The sequence below is a fragment of the Erithacus rubecula genome (assembly GCF_903797595.1).
Source record: "Erithacus rubecula genome assembly, chromosome: 1".
NCBI classification, from domain to species: domain Eukaryota; kingdom Metazoa; phylum Chordata; class Aves; order Passeriformes; family Muscicapidae; genus Erithacus; species Erithacus rubecula.
The window spans coordinates 98,529,020-98,550,928 of NC_136658.1; the positions used below are offsets into that span (position 1 = coordinate 98,529,020).

The 21,909-nt window shown below is 40.0% G+C and overlaps 2 protein-coding genes across 4 annotated transcripts in view; one reads left to right on the top strand and one right to left on the bottom strand.

The window, feature by feature from the left end:
* The window catches only part of MBTPS2 (membrane bound transcription factor peptidase, site 2), a 208,486-nt gene that overhangs the window by 130,986 nt on the left and 55,591 nt on the right, over positions 1–21,909 (top strand). The window lies entirely within an intron of this gene.
* SMPX (small muscle protein X-linked) overlaps positions 1–21,909 on the bottom strand; it is a 37,361-nt gene that overhangs the window by 9,519 nt on the left and 5,933 nt on the right. For 2 of the 3 annotated variants that reach the window (XM_079320292.1, XM_079320294.1), the window contains exons 3-4: positions 19,007–19,096; positions 15,237–15,390 (exon numbers count right to left, since the gene is read on the bottom strand). In XM_079320292.1, the coding sequence (XP_079176418.1) occupies positions 15,250–15,390; positions 19,007–19,096 (231 nt within the window). In that variant the 3' untranslated portion in view covers positions 15,237–15,249. Of the gene's footprint in view, positions 1–8,345; positions 9,153–15,236; positions 15,391–19,006; positions 19,097–21,909 lie in introns of those variants that run through there. The other variant, XM_079320293.1, reaches the window with a different exon arrangement.

Consider the following 21,909-nt stretch of genomic DNA (forward strand, 5'->3'; position numbering starts at 1 on the left):
CTGCATAATTAAATTATGAGCAATGGTTTTCAAGTTGTTTTGCACAGGAGAGAGGCACTGGCCTTGAACCTCTTCTACACTGACACCTCATTTGTGCTGGTTCTCCAATCAAATATTAAAGCTTTACCCGAAATTATGTATGGAACATTCTCACAAATCCAAATGCATCCTATCACACAGCAGGATGTTGCTGCTGGAAAGGTGCTATGGTTTCACACCTGAATGCTCATGTCTTTTGCTATTGTCATGCTGGCTGCCACTTCAAACTCCTGATAAGCTGGCATTTTCTCCAGAGACACATGCCCAGTGCTGAGCAACACTGCTTGGTGTCTACATGGTTTTCACACACAGAGAAGGGTTTTATACTGCTTGCACTCTTTAAATTAAAAAATGGGAAGCAAAAGATTAAGGAATTTTGGTTTTGCCAGAGATGGTCGAGCTGCAGGGACAAAGACTGTGGAAAGTGAAATCTTTGGCACACTGCTGATCCCTATGGAGTCCCTCACTAATGGCATTTCTAAAGAGCCATTGATCTCTGTTGACAGCTGACTTCTATGGAGTGAATAGCTTTTTCTTTTTCAAAAAAATTGAGGAACACCATGATAAAAAGCACATATTAAAATAATATTGAGTTGATAAGTGACTCACATAGGCATCAGTTAATCAGTCAAGACTGAACATGAAGCCTAATAGTGGTTATTCATTTTCAAATAATAAGATATCCATACCAAGTTTTCTTTCCCCTACACTTACAGTGAGGTAGGCTACTTCAGAGACTTACTGGTATATAGAAAAAATGATTCAGCATTGCTGTGCTTGTTTTGTAACCATGCATGATTTTGTAGCTATGAGATGGTACGAAGAAAATTGTTATGAATCATAAAATTCAGGCAACACAATATAAGGCAGACTGTACAGTATGTTAATTCATGTGCAATGACAAACACATAAAATCTCACCCTTAGTTTCCATACTGCCTGATTTTTCACTTCCTATCAGACTTTAATATTGTCTGAAAATTTTTATTCCATTTCCCATAAGAATTCACATATTATCCAGGATCCTAGCTCTTCTACTCATTTTTTATTGCAAGTATTTTCCATTTTCATGCAGTTTTAATGGTTGAGAAGAAAGGGCTAAAGCACTGGGTTAACTGGTTAGACTTAAAAGCCATGTGTTCAAACTTTGGCAAGGCAGACTGTTGTCTTATGCTTGTCCTGAAAAATAGGCACATTTAATGTTGATTTTAGATATCACTATGTTAAAAAAAAAGTTTAATAAAACAAAGTCTGTTCATGTGTATCCTGAAGGTAATTGATTTTTGGGGTTGTTTGTATTTGCTTACTTTGGGATTAAAATTATGTATATATTTGCATCATGACTTTTTATGAATTTCAAGTTCCAGGGCAATGAAAATTGAAGCAAACAGCATCTTGGTGTACTGCAAACACACCCTTTCTTCCTTCAGTGAAGCAAAAGGATGAAATGGCAGGAGAATTATCAGGTTGGATAATTACTGGAGAAAAGGCCGAGTTTGCTTGATTTGTTGCTTAAGAGTTGGCATGGGTTGAGACTGCTGAAATTTATTTAAAATGCAATGAGTTTCTGTACCTAAGAGTATGCCAAGAGTCAAAATGGTCCAACATTTTTCTGATGGAACATTTCTCCACTGGGAAAGTTTTGTGCTTTGAAAATATAACTTTTTATGGAAACATTTTGCTTTCAGCAATTCTCCTGATGTAGCATGGAGCACTGAGCATGAGTGATCTGGCCAGTTTTTTATCCCAGCAGCTACCCAGGAGGCTGGTGCTGCTCTTTGACTTTGGGGGCTTCCAAGGGTCAGCAATTTCAGGTCTGACAGACTCAAAAGCCCTAATCCCTGATCAACACTCCTAACATTCAGAAGCTGCTTTATTAGGACATAGATTCCCAAATCAGAGGAGAAATATCCTAATTTTTTAAACTGTAAATAGCATGGTTTAACCCCAGCTATTCCTGCTCCCTTGTGGTTCAGCTGAGGGCAGGATCTAAATCTGCAGTATGACATAAACTTGGCATTTCCAAACTGGTTCCACAGCCTCTGCCTCATCTCAGCCTCCTGCTGCAGTGATCTGCACCTTCATTTGGGTGTGCCAAACACTTTAATGCTGCCCTTCCAGATTTGTTTGGACAACTCTAAAAATGAGCTGCACACCCAGTTTCCCCCAGACTCAAAGACTGACCCATAGGAAGTGAAAATTTATTTTTCTGAATGGGTCAAAAGACAAGCCCCATGTAGATGCTAAGCAGTACTCACACATATAACAATAATGATGACAATAATAATAAAAGCCTATTTGGCCCACAGTGATTTCCAGCATACAAAAGACACAATTCATTACAAGAAAATCTGAGATAAATGGAGGGATAGGCAAAAGTTATATTGGGTACAATAATCAGCAGATTTACAATAGGAGCTGCTTGGCTGCTGACACACAGCAGTGACTATTATTTTTATGCAGCAGGCTCCCTGAGCCCTCCCAGGGCAGTATTTTGAAAGTGTTTAGCTGATTAAACATGCCACCCCTAGGAGTGAGGCACTTAGCATTTCCTTGGGAAGCTGAGGAGATACCTAATTGCAGGTTTACAGAGCTCTAAGTACTTTAGAAGCTTGCCCTCTAGTTTCCCTGAAGAGTAACTGCCACGATGCAGTATTTACCAATATATTTTGACTGGGGTTTATCTCACTGTAACAGTTATTTCCCCTTCCCTCTCCCCCTAAAATATAAAAATCCCAAACCTATACCCTACCAACAATCAACAATTTAAATAAACTAGGTTCACTATTAACCCTTTAGGCAATGTTTTATACTAAATCATATCAACAGACTTGATAAAACCACAATTAATTTGAAAACCACTGCTTGGGAAAAAAATAATCTATTAATGGCAAACCCAGAAGAACGAGAAGACAAAAGACTTGTCAGAAAATAGTCTTTTGCATTTTTATCACTTCAGATTGCTGAAGCAGCTGAAGGACACACTGTTCCTTTACATTACTATTGAGAAGAGACTGGGGAAAGTAAAACAACCACATTTCTGTGGTAGCCAGGGAAACACAGAAAGGCAGCAGCACAACCTACCTGCTTCTGCTATTGGAATTAAAGGGGAAAAATGCAGCAGTGTAACCTCAGACCCTTTTTGAACAGAGGATTGCTGCCCCTTGACCTGCCACCCTGGGGAGGAGGGATCATGCTGCAGATGCTCCCCTGCTGCTGCCTGATGTGCTCCCACCTCAAAAGTAAACTGCAATTAAAGTTACAAAGAGAATCCACTTCAGATGCTGCTAGAGGTGATCACTAGCAGGGGCTGTGCCAGGATCTGTGTGTGTTTGGAAGCCTCAGGAAAGGAACCTAGCTCTGCTGTAATGTTAGCTCTTTCAGGACTTTTCAGGGATGTCATGGGCACTTGGACAGGCTGAAGCTCTGTGAGAGCAGCACACACTGCTGTGTGTTGCTGAGAAAAGAGAAGATGTGCCCAGGGCTGCCAGGCAGCTGGAGTGACCTGCAGTGGTCCCTGCTGGGCTCTGGGGACAGGGGGGGGTTATTTCTCAGCTGAGGCTGGTGTGGAGCCAGGGGCTCCTGGGCTCAGCTGCCCTGCAGGAGCAGGATGAGCAGCATGGGGCTGCTGGGGCTGGGGCCAGCCAAGCACTGCCAAACCTGGAACAATCCCTATCCCTAGGCTCTCCCACATTGCTCTCAATGCAGCAGCAGCAAGTCCTGTGATCTTGAAGACACTTCCTCTCCAAGAAATAAAATAGAAATCTCAGCTATCTCTATTTGGGCAGCAATATCCAATTTATTCATCATGAATCCTGCCTCTTCTGCCACCTTACCCAGTCTGTACTGCAAATAACCCACATTTGATTCTCTGTGCTAGTTTCTAAAAATGCTGCTTTCTCCTGGTCATATGGCTTCTTCTCACAGAATTCATAATGTATGAGTGAGTGTTGTTCCATATAAATATAGTGTCCATCTGATATGCCTACAGATAATATCACAGCACAGAACTGTGATTAATGGTGGTACTAATCACCCACCTGTTTCCTTTCAATATAACTCTGGCACGTGCAACAAAAAGAGAGGGCCTGAGACAATGGTCACATCCCTGCAAATACACTCACAGATGTTATTTTTAAAACATTTAAATCCAGGTTCCACGGTCTCTGTGCACTTTGCAAATACTTTTCCTGAAATTCTTAGTACTTTGTATGAAGCAAAATATATTGAAAAATACATTAAATGGGAGGAAAAGGAAAGGGTGGTAAGAAAATGATTGCCAACTGAAAATCTAACATAGTTTTTTCTATAACCCACATTCTCTGAAGGCTCTTCTGCATATTTAAGTCTCATCCTAGATTTTATGGCTTCTCTGCCATGGAAAAGTGAGAGTTCTTAATCAGCTTGGGAAATTTGACAGCCGTCTTGCACCTAACCCAGAGGATCTCCTCAGAGATGGAAAAGAATGAAGCCAAGATATCATATACAGGCTGTTAATTTAACTTGACATGTTACTGACTGCATTAGAAAACTGTGCATTCTGACATCTGGTCCATACAGGATATGTTCAATTCTTTACATTATGTCACTTCTTCAAAGCTAGTGCAGGTATTGGAGCAGCTTGTCTCTGTCTATGGACAAGTAATAAATATATATATACACATACATGTTGTGTTTATAGGATTTTATAACTTACTATGGTTTCAAAGGTAAGTCCATCTTTTGCCAAGGAATAGATTTATTCAAAATATAAATGGAAGTGTTACAACATGTTGGCTGTCCTGTTAATACTTGATTTGCAATCTGTGACAGATGAGCATTTAGAAATAAGTTATTAGGATTGATTGGAAGACATATGGGAGAACTAAACTTTCTCACAGCACAATGTTTCAAAACAGAAAATTGTTTTTTGACTAAACAAATTGAAAAATAAAAAAATATGATTCCACAGAGAAATAGAAGGAAAAGCTGAGAGCAATCACCTGCTGTTAAAAACCAGGCACCAGAGACCAATTGTATTTTGGTTTTGAATTTGCATGGCCATGATCTACAGTTTCTGTGGAAAACATTTCTTTTTCTCAGCTTGACAGAAAGGCTCCTCTCAGAACATGTGCAGCAGCTCCTGCTGGAGCACTCACACCAGCACAGGAGCTGGATCTGACACAGCCCCCCTCACTCTTAGCACTGAGCAATGTGCAATTTGAAAATTCAATTTTGAAGTGTGATTTTGAGATGCACTTAGGTGATTTGTGAGCACAGCTCCCACTGAGTAGCCTTGGGGTCGAGCTCCTCACCACTAGAGGACAGTCCCAGCAATTTGGATGCCTCAGGTGCAAATGGGATCCAGGTGCTTAAATCCAAACCTTTGATCCTCAAAACCATGAACCAGCTACACTGTAACCTCAATCTGTGCTCGTGCCATGTAAAATGAGCTGAGTTTAAATAACCCTGCTCATCTTAGTACCAGGGAGATGTGCAAACCTGAGCAGCACCCAGAAGCTTGGTGGGTTTCCAGATTGTCCTCCTCAGCACCCACATCATTGCACCAGACTTACAGAAACACAGCAGCAGCCACCCTGGTTTCTTTCAAATCACAGCTTGAGGGGACTGTTGCTACACAAATTAGCCTTTAGACATGGTACACAGCAATCTGCAGCCTAAGGCACATGGAAGCAAGTTTCCTTCCTGCCAGTTGAGCTCCACGTGGCTAAGCTGCCATCAGGCTGACTTGTCTACAGATTAATTTTAATTCATTTCTGCACAGCAGCTCAGCTTTAGCTTGAAGTCTAGAAAGGGCCCCCCTGCCAAGGTAGTCTGCAGTCTCCAGGGAAGCAAGAACTGTGGGTTTTAATCCTTTTGAGGCAAAGAAGGACCTGACCTGGTTTATGCATTCTTCCTGGCTGTGAAAGTGTGATAATCACTGAGCCAAGGCAGAAGGGAGGGGCCACCAGCACATGCCTTCTCTTGCATGCTTGCAAATTTTTCTACTTGCTTTTAAAAAAGTTGGAGCATATCTGGAGGAGACAGTTCACACTGTTTATTCAGGGTGATGGGAAATGTCTCCTGGCTCTACTGAAGACATTGCTGAAGCCCCAGGGGAAAGAGTCAGATTGTTCTCAATTCTTTTCTGTTAGCCATGTCTAAACAGCTTTCCACACAAGCCTCACCAGGCTGCTTGTAGAAGTGTCTCAAGGGTTTGTAACAGCACATGCAAAACCATCTTCTCGAGATGCAGAAGTGTTTCTGCAGGGCACAAAGTTTCTGAGGGACCTATGTGGTCAGAGGCACTGAGGCCATCTCTCTGTGACCTTGTACATCTCTTTACAGACCATTTCCTGTTGGGAGGAGCCAGGATTTATCCCTGAGCAATGCTAGAGTGCCCTGCAGAGGATGACAATGCTGGCCTTCATCCACCCTTTGGGATGCAGCAGAGGAGGCAGGAGGCAGTGCCTAGAGCAGCCAGCTGCTCTGCCCTCCTGCCTGCCTTCCCCCAGGCTCTGGGGCACTGCAGCTCCCCTCTTTGGTGATGAACAGCCAGCAGTCTGCAGAAGCTGCAGCTCAGGCAGCTGCTCCCTCTGGCAGGTCATGCCAGAGGATCCCTGCATGGAAGGAGCCCTGGACCAGGGAGGTGAGGGTCTGTGTGAGGCAGGTCAGAGCACAGCACAGCACTGCTGCTCTGCCATCCCTGGTGGCTCTCTGGAGCTGCCTGCTTCATTCTGCACAGCATGGACCTGGCACAGGTGCTGCTGGCAAAATCCCAGGCACTGCTGAGGGATGAGAAGGAATGCTCCATTGGCTCAAGGTACTCTACTGCCATTGCACATGATTTTAATACCATGGGCTTGCCTTGATGAAAATGGCAAAGATGCCAAAAAATCTCACTGCAGATGGAGCCCCAAGGACTTGACTTTCCTGAAAGATGGTTGATCTTTAGCCCAAAAATGAGGTTTTTAACCCCAGGTCAGCACAAGCTTCTCTGAGAAGCCTCCACTCACCTCTGTGGTGTCTCTTAAAGAAAGGCATTGAAGGAGTGGAGCTGATCACTCTGTCATCCTCAGGGTTTTCTAACTTCAACCAAACTGCAGATAACTTCACACTTGGACATGGCCCAAAAAGTTACTGCTTGTCAACAGAGTGGTGTTCTGTGACCAGGTTAAACACAGGTTTGGCCAGGTCTTGCTCTCTACACATGGAAGGCAGAACACAAACATGGTTTGTGGCAGACTGAAGCATTCACCAGCTCAGCAGGGCTCAGGTGTTGTCTACTAACGTGTTAAAGTGTAGTAACTGGAGACAGACAACACTTAGCTGCAGAATTCATCTGCTCCACAGTAATTATTCACATACATGAGAGCCTATCTATTCTATTCCAGAATAAAAATTTTAGATGCATATAAAAAGTAGAAACAGATGCAGTACTAGACTACTTGTTACTCCTTTAATGAAGGGCTTAAACTAAAAAAATGGATACATGTGTGACATGCCCATCCACACTCACTTCACTTTCAGCAAAATGGACTGAAAAACAGAAAATGTGCCTCATCTTCACAGAGACAGCTCTTCTTTTCTTGAGAACTAAAAAAGAGAAATATTACATATATTTTTCAAAAATAAATGCTTCCGTTCAAAGCCTGAAGAAACAGATCAATTCAAATATTTTCAGACAAAACCACAAAAACAAGGAAATTGAGAAATTCAAAATTAAAGGGTTTGAGATCCTCCATAAAGTATTTAATGGAGGTCTGAGATCCTTTGTTAATTTTAGCAGAGGACATACTCTAGCCCATCTTTAACAATCTTTGGGAAGGGTGCTGCAATCAGGAGCAGTGTGATTTGTAAACACAGGAAAACTGAAGGTTTCTTTTCCCTGCATTCTGCCTATTTTAGCTCAAATATTTGGTTTCAAGTCTTCGGATATGCATTTTTTTTTTCCATTTCAGTACATACTTTGTGATGGTTTCATCCCCTGCATAAAGGCAGCACGTTTCAAAGCCTTGCAACAGCCCTCTCCAGTTATTGCCATCACCCTTCCCTGAGAAGAGGAGCAGTTTGGCTTGGGGGAAGCTCTTTGTTCTCTGCTGTTTCCCCGTGGGAGCGCTGCTCACCCTGTGCCAGATGTGCCCCTCTCCCGGGGTTCATTAGCTGGGAACAGGACAGGCTCTCCCTTCCCTGAGAGCATCCATGGCCACTGCCTTTATTTGCTCTGAGATTGCTCTGCTGTGCCCTGAAAGCCTCTGCAAATTCAGCAGCAATTTTAAGACAAGGTGTGCTCCAAGGCAATAAATGAGAACAAAGACCCAGGAGAGCTAAAAGCTGAAGGACTCAATTTATTTCTTTTATCCATTGAATAACTGAATTATTAAATTAAAAGCAATGCTACATTAACTTTACCAAGGTGGGGGAGTAAGTTCTAAACACCAGGGCTTTTTTCTGCATTTATGGAACCCATGTCTTGTATGTGAACCTCAGTCAATTGCAGTCAGAAGCAAATATAGCCCTACTGCTATAACCAGGACAAGAAAACTGGCATTACACTTACTCCCAAGCTGAAGTAAAGGTTAGTTCAGCTGAGTCTCCCTTCAGCTGGCTACAACCTGCAGCAAATCAAATTTGGAAAATAAATTATGACAACACTGAGAGTAAAACTAATACATATTTCTGCAGGAAAATCCTCATTTATTCTGTGTCCTTTGTTCACATGGAAATACAGTGTATTTGAGACTCCTTTAGCAAATCAAAGGGGAATTAGGAGGCTAAAACAGCAGCAGGTAGGGTCAGCAAAACCCAATAACACTGGAAGCCTGGGGTTTCCTCAGTAGTGTTGACAATGGGGCAATGGTTGGTGTGGTGAGCTCTACCTACACACCATGTTCTACCTACACACAGTGAGCTCAAACACTACAAAATGTTGTTCTCTGAAGAAAAATTTGCAAACAAGTGTGAAACAGAGGTAGCCTGGTGCTAGAAGAGCTACATTTCTCAAAAGAAGGCACACCAGGAGCAATTTGGTGGCTGAAGCAGGTGTAGTCCTGAGTACAAAGCAGGGCTTGGGACACTTGTAGATGGTCTGCTCCTGGACAGGGGTCACAAGGCTCATGCCACATGGAGCCAGTTCTACAAGAGATGACAAAGGACAGTAATTTGTGTGGATTTTAAGCACAAGGCTGTTAGAACATAATTAGGTAGTCTTCTATCAAATGAAATGAATAAAAGCTATAAAACAAAATGATGAGGCACTAAATTTAGAAGAAAGTTCATTTGATTATCACATCAGAGCTGAGATATTTCAGATCATACTGTCAGCTTAATTGGCTACAATTTATGTAGATTTGATAAAACTATCTGAGCTGTTACTAACGTGGGAAGTCACACTTCATGCATTCCACAGCAGTTAGCCTTTTCACTCTGATGTAGCACTTGAAAACTTTGTGCTGAACACATTTTGAATTGTATAAGGTGGGAATGACTGGAATTGCTTATTATTTTGTGTTTCTGATGATTTCTGTCATTACAGTGTCTGATTGCTCAGGACAGTTCCAGGAGCAGAGGAGCAGCATTGCTCTCACCTCATTCATCCCTCTCTAACAGAGATCAGTGTGATCCTGATCCTGCTCTCCAGTTTCTAATGCCCACAGATCCTTGGTTGCAACTAGTTCTGCATGGGTTTATATGCATATGACTTGGGAAAGGTGTCTTTCAAATCCCAGGACCTTCTCCTAAATACTTGGACCTGTTCATACAGCAAATAAGTGAAGTTTTAGGGATTCCTGATATCCTGCTCTGAGATTTCCAAGAGGATCACATCCAGTGGTACTTGTTGTTAGATGCTGTAGTTCATGGGCTGACTCTCAGCACATCTAGCAGAGATAAGCAAGAAAAAGCCTGTATGCTGCATTCCTTCTTCACACTGCACTGATCCCTCAACATCTGGTATCATTAGGAGGCCTCCTGCCTTTCTGAGCTTCTTTTGAGGGATGTCACCCCAGAAATTGCATCTCACTCAGGCAACTAGTGTAGAGTTTATTTTTATGAAAATCTTTCATAAACAGCACCAATGGAAATAGAGGGGCTATTTTATAAAAGAGTCTAACAAAAGTTCAGGACTAAGTAACCAACACAATGACCACAGGGAAGCAGTTATTAAATAGCAGTGACCTAAGAAAATTTTCAGCTTTCAAACAAAACTCTTGGACCTTTCTTCCTGAAATGGTTCTCACTTGAGAACAGAGAAGAGATTTGTGGGTCTGCATTGCTAGCAATGGAGGTATTTTGTTACTTTAAGGGCATTAATGTTTCAAAGGGAGAAGCTCAATGAAGACATTTCTCCTGTCTGTGTGTAGAGGCTAAAGATTAGGAGAGACTTCTTCAAGTTATTACTTTGTGCTTGTCTCTTCCAGTAATAACAAAAAAAAAAGCTCTGCTTGAATATACACTTTGGAAATAAAAGACTTTTTTTCATATTTTTTGTTTTGAAAATATACAAACATCTGTTCTTGCAGTTTGCTTTGAAACAAAATGTTTTCTTCAGTGTTTGTTTTGAAGCTATTAGTCAGTTTTCAAAACCACAAAGCATAATCTTTTCCTAACTAGTTTATGTAGAAGCATTTGTGGTTAATAAGAATATGCCCTGTTTTTTACTTGGCAAAATTACCCCTAACACATACCTTCAAGCTCTCTTAGGCCTCTAGAAAGCAGACTCTCTCCACTCTGTTCTCCCCCTCTCTTCCACAACTCAGCTAGAGAATGAGAAGGAACTCTCTGCTAGACTTGCAAAGGGCTGGAGATTACCACAGCTTAGTTTGGGGGCAGAGACTCAATTCAGATGCACGAGCATCTTCAGTGGGCAAAGTTATAATGTGCAGCCTGGGGCAATTTTTTATGTAAATAATTAAAAGCAACAGCAAGGAACATCTTGTGTGAATGGATATAAAACCTTTATTCCCTAAGGAACTTCTGTTAGGGTTTTTTCACCTTTCTTTTTTCCCCAAGTGATTCCAATTTCAGAGGCTGCTCTGCTGACAAGATTTCTCATTTTATGTGGGGAAGAATTCTCTGCAGAATGCAAAGGCTAAACTGCCCTAGGAAGCTTTTCCTAGTTCTTCAATCTTCAAAATACAGTTGCCTTTCTTCTGTAACCTGAGAACAGAATTACCTTCTGCAATCAAACCACCCTGCCCAGTAGAGCTCCAGGTAAAGATAACAATATTTCTGCAAGTACTGCATCAGATGGTGAGCAACCATCTCATCAGCATTGTGATGGGGATCTGGACAATTCCCTTCTCCAAACACAACCAGAACACAGTGCTGGGAGTGCTGCCCCCATGTCCATGACAGACTGTTTTATTACTTTTACACAGTAAATTTCCCTTATTGCATTTTGAGAAATTCTTCCACTAAGAAAATCTTCTTCAAGAGGAAAGGACTAGACCAATTTAGCTGAAGGTTGAGGTCCTCTGAAACCAAAGTCCACATGTAGGGTCCATGGCCCTTCTCCATGAAAAGATTTGTCACACAGCCCTCCACACTTCAGGACACAAAAGGGGAAGGGATACAGAATGAGCATGAGCTGCAGATGTAACTGGCTCCATTATCTCCATTCTCAGGTGAAATGCCAGTTTGTGCTCAGGCCATTTTCAAGTACAATCACCATACTAGTTATCACATGAGATACCACAGCAATTTGCAATAAATCTCAGCCACAGCAGGCTCCATTTGTCACAAACTAAATGTTCCCCACCATTGGTTATCCAACAGGACATCTATTTTTAGTGTATGATATTTTGTTCCTCTTTTATTTTGCATATGCTTCACTCTTGTGCATGTAGATATGTCCAGGTGTGAAGGGAGCATAAAAAATTATTGTAGATGGAGAAAAGGGAAATGAATCATAACTCACATTGTAAATTAAAACTAGCTGCATCTAACACATCATCTACAGGTGTGGAAGAAAAAAATCTTTATGACAAAGTGGAGTATGCTAATTAGCTAATTACAGATGATAGATCCAGATCCCCATAAGGGATGACTACAGGAATATCTTAACTGAGGAGCACTTGATGACCTTCAGTGGATCCAGCTTCATGACATCTCCCTAATTACATTCCTCCCACAAATTGTTATACTCACAACTATGATCTTATCAAGTCTATTCATGATTCCTAATTTGGTGAAGAGCAAGACCAAAGATATTTAATAGAAGCTACGCTAAAGTGCAAATTACGTAGGAATAGGTTTGTAAATAATGAACCAACCAACTGCTTTGCAGGTTTTTTATTTTTGCTACTGGGTTTGCATGATAAACTGAGCAAGAAAACATGGATCAAAATTGAAGCAAAATTAATCATGTTAACTTGCAATTTACTGAAACTAACTGTGAAATATGACAATACAGGAGGTAAAGTTGGAAATATTTGCTGTGATTGTAAAAGCTTAGATATTTGTGACATGTTAAAGTGTACTTTTGATATTTTTTGTTGCATCATATTATAGGATCACAGAATAATGGAAATTATCCAGAATATTTGGAGTTATTGTAACTGTTTCAAGTAGGTATTTCCTACGGACTACCACAAGAAAGAGAAAAATAATATCAAAAGGAAATCCCTCAGTAGTAAATATCTGAGAAGATTATTGGAGTGATGTAAGAGAGAATTAATTTTCAAACTGAAAACCAAAGAATACCCTCATCTATCAGTACACACACTGCACAGGCATATTCTGTTGACCAGTCAGTTCACCATCTTTTGAGATCATCACACCCAAAGGATGATCTCTAACCCCTTCCCATAGATGGAGCAAAGCATCAGGCAGATGTGATTGGGAATTTCTTGCAGACTGAGATAATCTTCTCTGGATTTGCATGATCAATCATAAAAAAGCATTCTGACAACATCACCTTTTATACAAGGCTGCAGGCCACAACTTAAACACCAGATCTGATGAATGTCCTCCTATAGGGGACAGTCCTTAGATTTAGTATCATTCAAGGCTGCAGGATGTGGCATGTGATTAATTTACATTTCAATCTCAGTATGTGGAATTCATGCACATGCTTAGGTCTGCACATCATTCAAACTTACAGGCTCCAGTGAGGTCTGCACCTGCAACTCCTGAAGAAGCCAAGTTCTCAGAGATAACCTGTGACTGCACTACCCAAAATCTAGAAATCTATATAAGGACCTGATAACCAATATATCAAAACAAGGACAGAGACAAAAGTAACTTCATAATAACCTCACTGCTTTCAAGATGGCCTTTACTTTGCTGACCCTTCTGTAGAAAACTTTAGAATGAACATCTGAGCATGCCCTAAATGTTTCTGTCAGATTCTCTGCAAGGTAATTACTAAAAAAACTTTTAAATGTTAAAGAACCCCAATCATCTGAAAATAAATATGGCACTAATTTATGTTGAAATATCTTCTACAGGAAAAAGCTCTTTAAAGCCTCACATTAAAAATTCATATTTCTCTGGGCAGTGCTTTAGTGAAATGACTAAAATGTTACATTTTACAAAATGTTATTGCCCCCCCCCCCTAAGTTTCCTGAAGAGAAAGGCTCTGTTGCATCTTTAAAAAATCAGGAACATTATGACACAGCAGGGTAAAAGCAAGAAAAGACTCAACACTTTCCTTCCAAATGGAATATTTATGCTATACATGAAAAATAAGTTAATGATGCAGTGTGCACTGGGGTAATTCACTCAAATTATACACCATTTCTTGTAAGATCCCTGGTTCTTAACAATTCTGCATTCCCAGAACCCCTCTGCATTGCTATTTGTTTTCCTCTGTTCTTCATTTATCTTTCTGTACCATAAATTCCAGATGATTTTCCCCAGCTCAACTTAATTCCTCTGCCTATCTTCAGGATAAAAAGGATTTATCAATCAATATGCACAACTAGCAATTCAGGTGAATATTATGTGACACAATTATCTTTTTCTTACTGTAGCCAGGGTGGGGTTTTTTTTGTATTAAAAATTCTCCGTACATCTGTTTTCATTGTAATTGCCTGACACATCTTTACTGACTCAGTCTTTTCAAAGGAAATCAGAGGATAATTTAATGGACAGAAATTATCATTAATTTCTATAAGATTCAGAATGTAGAACAACTGAGGCTTATGGGTCTTGTTCATCAGAATTTATGTCTTGTATATCAGACATAAATTATCCTGAAGTTGGCCCTGAAGTGCTGGATATTTCCTTTTAAATAAAATGATCATAAAGTGGTTTGGGTAGGAAGGGATCTTTAAAGACCATCTATTCCAACCCCTCTGCAATAAACAGAGTCATTTGCCACTAGACCAGTTTGCTCAGAGCCTCATCCAGCCTGACCTTCAATGTTTATGGGGATGGGGCATTTACACCCTCTGTGGGCAACCTGGTCCAGTGTTTCATCACCCTCATTGTAAAAACCTTCTTCCTTATATCTAGGCTGAATCTAATGTCCTCAAGTTTAAAAGCATGAACTATGACAACAAGACCTGCTAGAAATTCTGTCCCCATCTTTTATACAAGCCCTCTTTAAGTACTGAAAATCCACAGTGAGGTCTGCCCAGAGCCTCCTCTTCTCCAGGGCTCTCTCAGTGTCTTTCATAGAGATGCTCCTGCCCTCTCTTCACCTTTGTGACCCTCCTCTGGATTCACTCCAACAGGTCCATGTCCTTCCTGTGCTGGACTACAACAATTCCTTGAGTGCCAAAAATAGCACTGTATGTTTGTGGGACCAAATGCATGGAACCATTAGCTTGTCAACTTTAGATTACATAAATAAATTAATATCAAATAACTAATGTTGCAAAAGGGCTTCTTAAAAATACTGACATACTTGTCCATCATTGCAATAAATTTATTTGCATTGTAAAACATTCATTTGCACTTAGATTGTAAAAGTACAAGTTCTATATTCTGCAAAACTGGAACTTGTGCTTATGAAGCAATATGTTAAGGCAGCTTCAATATTCCAAATACACTGAATTCTTAATATGCTGAATAGACTACTTCAGGCTGGTTGGATATAGTCTCCAACATGATGTATGTTTGAATTAACTGAAAATCCCCATTATGACTTCTAATATTCTTTCTTTGGATTATGGGGTGTGACTCCAGGTGCACTGAAGTAATTGAAAAGCTAGAGATGTTTCTGGATCAGGCTGCTTCTCCTAGAGCCATGCAGAGAACCTCTCTTTTACTCACCTGCTTCTTCCAGCTACTGTTCAGCCTTGGGGACATATTTCAGCTCACTCTTTATGCTCTGAATCTCTGACAAGTTGACAGCAGGACCTGGAAGTTTCTTAGCCCCTGGGAGCAGTTTCTTCTCTTTCTCCTCCTCTGTTGAAGCAGGAACATTCTGCACAAAAGGACACCAGTGACCTTCCTGCTGCAACAGCAATCTCTTGAACATGAGTATGGGTCTGTTATTTTAAAAACAGGAAATTATGTTTCTATACTAAAGGCAATCCCAGTGGAAAATGGGGTGAAGGCATGAAGAGATAGGTTATTTTGCTGGTTGTTGTCTAAAATGTCTAAAAACATTCTCAGAAGAATACAAGATGCTCAGCATAGAAGAATGAGGATTAGAATGTGCAAGAATTTACAGTGCCTGGCAATTAGTAGACAATAACTGACTGGAGAATTAAAGGTAACTCCAAATACTTCATATTTTAGATGACAAAAAATAGAAGAACCATTTTTATCATCTAATTCCTTTGAGAGTTTCACAGTTGCCAAGCACTTGGAGAGGAAGATCCTCATGCACTTGTGCAGTTCTGGAGAAGAGCTGTGATAGTAGGTTATGGACTCCAAAAATTAAAAAAAAGAAATTAAAAAAAATCCAAAAAGTTGAATTTTAACTTTTCATAACCTCAATTGCAAGACCAAAAGGGGTTTTGTCATTTAATGTTTGAATTAGGGTAGTGCTGCATGGCTATTTTGCTGACACTGTACAAATGCCAGTTAAATAACAGAATTACACAATGATGAGCAACTCAGCTGATTTCCCAATGGACCACAATATCTCAGCCCTTGGTACTTCCTCAGCTGTTCTATTGCTTCTAGCTGAGCAGAGCAGGTATTTTAGACCATGTCTACTCTAGACTGGGTAATGTTTTGAAGGCACAGATTTCCAGACATGAGTTTACTGTTGTTCCAGCCTGTTGTGCATTTTATAAAGCTGGCATACAGGAGGAATCAAGTATATTTAGAGATTAATTTATATTTTACTATAAATTATTTCATGAATAAATTATTTTTCTATTTTTGATTACTCTGTCAATGTCCTCTTGTGATGGGCTTTTTTGAGTTCAATCAGGATCTAGACTTATTAGCCACACTTTTTGAAAAGGTGGATTAACTGTGAACAGTCAATTCTTAATATTTATATTAACTTAATTTTTAAAATTCCAACTTTACTTGTCAAGTATTACTGGCCAGTAAACCCCTCTGTTTTTTTCTCTGTTGACTAATGGACTGCATGCTAACCAGGAAGAGGACTTTGCAATGTCAAGTAGCAAACAAACAAGGTATTGTAGAAAACTGACATTTTCTTCCAATCTGATGTTTAAGGACTTTCTTAAGATCACCAGATATAAGAAAATGGAAGTGATAATTACATTTCTTGGCTTGGTAAACTTGTATTATCTTTTCTCACATTTTAGGCAATACACTATTAATTAATACAAGACAATACTAGTAGTATTGTACTATTGTTTTTGAGAGATCATTTCAATTCCCAGCCAGTAATTCAGCCCCAGGTACTGTATGTACTGCCTGATATCTGATTTAATGATCCAACATCCTGAAACAGCAGCAAAGCACAGCAGGAGAATAAGTAAATTGATACAGAATCTGTTTGGAAGAATGCACAAAATTGTTATCAGTAGTCAAAGATGTCATGATCTTGCATTGTTTCCTTTGACAGTTTTCCTAGGTAATCTGAGTAATCAGGGTAAACAAGCACTCCCTGAACACTGCAGCACTTATTAGTACATAGCAGAAACTATAAAAAATACCATTTCAAGTCATGTGCAATACCATTCATTTTGTAGGACAAACAGTGCAAGCTTTGCCAGCATTTTGGAGACCTTGTATTCCATAAATTGCTGTCAGCTTTCTCTTCCAACCTCAGGTGTTTGCTGTTTATGACCTCACTGCTCTCTGTACCACTCACTCCATGTGCAACACACAGCTGAGATTAGACTAGGGCTGAAAAATGACTTACATATACAATAAGGGCTAAAAAATACCAGCATGGGCATGCTCTGACTGAAGAGTTATCTTCTGTAATTCCCTCCCTCCATTTCCTTTCATGTTACCATGTCTGCTCCACTGACCTTCAAAAATCTACATTCCTGACTCTACCACCCCTTGAGTAAGATTCATATTCCCCTCATCTCCTGTGTCAAGGCTGTAAACTACAGTGGAAAAATGCACTGTTAGCAGTGATTATGCACTGTTAGCAAAAGTTGCATTTGTCTAAAACTGCTGTGAAAAATCATGAGCTGTATTGGCAGAACTTATGGCAAAACTTAACAAGGTGAGAAAATCGAAATGACAAGTTCATTTTCATTCTATTCCTTGAACAAGATCTGTTTCTGTAGGGTTTAATACCATTGGTTTGGTTGAGCATTGCCACAGAACCTGGGCCAAGAACCTCCATAATGTCTGTCTCATATAGAGCATTCACTTAGCTGAGAAACAAAGCAACATTCAATTACCCAAGCAAATGTAATTATCAGCACCAGGCATTTATGCTATTTCTCAAAGACAAACACTACTAGAATTTACACATGCTATAGTAGTTTCTGCTTCATAACATGCACTCCTTCACCAGTTTAATTGCTGCAGAAAGAATATGCTTTGATTTCTTTCCAAGGGAGAAAGCCACAATATATGTTCAAGGTCATTTTGTATGATTGTTTTTTAAATCTTCTTAAGAGCCAAGTCAGCCTAGGTTTGATTACTTCAGGAAAGTTCTCTGTGAACAGAACATTGTTTATATGAAAATATGGCAAAATTTAGGGAAAAAAAATCTGTCTGACACAGAAAAGGAAGAATTTGGTCTTACAGAGCCTTTCCTGCCCTTGACTGTGAGGAGCAGTGGGAGCTCTGGCTCAGCAGGATGAGTTCTCATGAGGGGATTATGAATCCAAACTAAGTAGACGGGCCAGGAAAGCAAGAGCACCTATCTTTTTTATCTTGTTTGGAGTATCTACCACTATCTTTTCTTCCACTGTTGGTGTTAGGGTCTCATTTATCATCAAAGTTAATGGCAAATAAGATGCTTTATTATCAGTCTGAAATACGATATCTGTGTTTAATTTTGTGATCAGTGTTAGTTAAGGTATAAATTGGATTTTATATTCAAAACTCAGTGTTAAACAATCCTATAAAATACAAGCATGAAAATACAGAATTCAGTCTAAAATGGAGTATTTTCACCCTGGGCAGGTAAATGTGTTCTGAACTTCTTTAACTTGCAAATGTCTTAACATTAAATTTCTTCTTGTTGATAAACCTTCCAAAAAGCATTGTGTTTGAAAACCTGTGCCAATACTGTGAGGCTGTAACAATAAATCACACCACAGGGTGACAGGTAGCAGCAAAGCCTTCCAAAGCCTTGCTGTAACTTTTCCTGCTGTATCTCATCAGCTCCCATCTAGACAAATTCAGCTGGTGAAATCCTGGCTCTCTCTCCTGACACCAGGTATTATCCCACTGGGGAAGCAGAGCTACACACCTTCAAAACAGTTTATATTCCTACAGGTGCCTTGGCACCAAAAGCAGAATTATTTATTCATGAAGTGTTAGTAAGTGGCCATTTATTTCCATGAATGATCAGTGCCTGTTCAAGTGTGGTACCTAAGATTGGTATGTGGAGCTATAAGATCACTTTAAAGGCTTTTTTTCCACTTTATGGGAGGGATTCTCCTTAGGAAAAAAAAAATCAAAAAACCTTTTTTGCTTACCTCCTCCACTTCTTCAGGTGCAAGTTCTTTTCTTTTGTGAGGGTGGCCTGCACCAGGTAGAAATGCTCCCATTGGGATGTTAATATTAGCCTGTGAGAAAGAAATTGTGATGCATATAATAGTGACTGATAAATAAAGGTACAGTTGATAAATGGCAAAATTCAAGAGGAGTGGGACAAGCATACAGGCACTATTATGGTTTCCAAGCATTTATGCCTTCAGTGTATGCATCATCAGACCACTCCTGTGGAAACAGAAGTGCTTTCATTCCATTTTAAAGAGAGAAGGTGAAAAAACAAACTAGAAAGCTTTTGAAGTTCTGCATTTTAGACTAATTCCTAACAATTCCTGATTTCGCTGGCCTTTACACAAATGAGTAGTGGACACTAAAGTGTCTTTAGGCACCTGGGTTTGCTCCAGGTCAAAGGTCAAACAATTTGATCAAGGTCAAGCAGAAAGTGAGTGTCAAAAGCAACATGGAAATGTAAGTCATGAAAATCCTTCAACAACACCCAATCACTGGACCACTCCCCATTCTCCAATGACACCCTGAGTGAGTTTTCACCTCACTTTATCACAGGTATCTTAGAAGGGAAACCTGCCCTGAGTCAGCTTAAGCCAGAAGTATTTAAAATGTGATTATACAACAAAATTTACCCACAGTTGCCATGAACTGCAAACACTTGAACCAGCTCCAACACTGGGCACACCACTGGCCAGCCCCTGGCTTCTCCAAACTCCCTCCAGAATGATACCCACACACCTCCATCCATCTCATCTTTTAGCTTTTAGTAGCTATAACATAATTGGAGCTGATAATAGATATCTTAAAAGTAAACATTTTGGGGAATAGAATAGCATAAAAAAGTGATTAACAAAGAGCAGTTGAAAGTATCCATTTCCCAATGTGACCCAGCCAAGATTATTTTAAAAGTCAAATGGCATGAACAACTATATGCACAATTTATACTTATTCTTATCTCATGATCTCAGAAGAGAAGCTGCTCCTAGGAAATGTCATCAAAATACCATGACTCCCACTGGTAAAACCAGGGGTGAATTGGTAATGTTGAGAGGAAGCTGAGAACCTTCTAATAGTGAGCTCTGCTCTTGTCCTTTACCACCTGACTGATCTGCATTAAATGGAGACAAATAAACCCACACTTCTGCTCACGTTATGGTCTTGCAGATCATGCCCCACTTGAGCAACCACAGGAAAAGAGCCCACAGTTTTCAGTAACAACTGTTCTGACAGCTATAATCAAATTATGAGCAAATTAAGAATCCATCTGCCAAGAAATGAATGCTTTTCCCTGTATTCTACTTACCTGTTTCCCATTATCTTATTAAGGCAAGATGATACTGTAATTTCAGTGGGACTGCCAAATATCTGCAGGGTCATAGATAACCAGGTATGGGTTTCATAAAGCTTTTTCACTGGGCATTGGTTTAGATATTGTGACATTTTTCATCTGCACTTTGTAAATTCCCAGGAGACAGAGAATTTACAGCCTCACAGCTCCTAACCCATTATTTCATTTGTGGCTGGAAAAAACCCCAGTTTTGCTATTTCTAATTTTAAGTAACTGCCCCACCAAGTTCTGGTATCTCCAGGCAGCTTTGATTTATGGAATGGGAAACTTCTCTGCAAATTATAGCTAGCATGGTCATACAAGTTTGCAGAGTTGAAACTTCAAGAGATATCTCTCCTTGTGTTGCACATCCTGAACTTGGACATTCCTTTCCCTTTGAGGCAGACAAAGCAGAAGCCAGCCTCCCACAGAGCACTGCAGCATTTTCCACTGTGATTGACAGAACTGTGACTAAAAGTGGTTCAGAAAGCAAAAACGAGCCACTAAGTCCCAGGCTGCTAATTAAATTCAAGAAACAACTCTTTGGTCTGCTTCAGCACTTTGCTAGTAATCTGTGTCACACAAGAGCTGTTGGTGCTTTTCTATCTGCAGTAGGGACATCCACGTCAGAGCTCAGGCAAGAAGTTCAGTCATGACTGACAGTAACTTGGTAAAGTGAGCATCCTGTAAGACACAGTCAAAAACTCTCTGGATCTGATAGCACATACTGCAAATTAAAATATTTCCAGTATGAAATGAAAAGGTGACATTTCTAAACAATTCCTGATCATAGGTACAAAGTCCTGAGTTGTAAATCTCTCTCAATCTTGCAGATGAGCAGCTGTGCAATGGGTGGGCCAAATTCTGTACACCAGCATAGCTCTGCAAGGACTTGTGCTGTGATCAGCACAAGCTCACAATTCTGTTTCAAAAATATGTTTCAAGGCTTTTGGCATCTCTAAGCTGAAATGGAGATACGACCTTAGGAAATCTCTATCCAGTAAAATACTAAACAGGAAATTTTCTGTTCCAGACCCTGGAAATCCTAAATCGTAATTGCTTTAGACAGACTTTTCAGGTGTGATTGTTATGTTTAACCATACTAATTATGAAAACTACTGAGTTTGCTTCTTCCATTGTTTGAAAGGCCTACCACACTGTGTGCCATTGCAGGTTTTACAATGACTGGGTAGTATATGCACTGATGTAACCAGGGACCTTCTGAACATACCAAAAGAAAAATACCTGTAAAAATGGCATAATCATATACTGATGGTTTGACTCAATTGAACTGGTACCTAGAGATTTTTTTTGTGTGTTCTTTCTGTTTAATAGAGAGAGAGCATTAAGGTTAGGATACAACTGATGCAGGTGAGCATGAGTTGAGGACTGTTATGGGTAAATCCTTTACAGCATCACAGCCACCTCTGGCTGTCCAGATGGGTGACTGGGTAATCTGGAAAGACACTCTTGAATAAACATATTTAATTAAAAGAAAAAAAAAAAAAGAAAAAAAAAGAAAAGGAGAGAGAGAAAGAGAGAAAGAGAGGA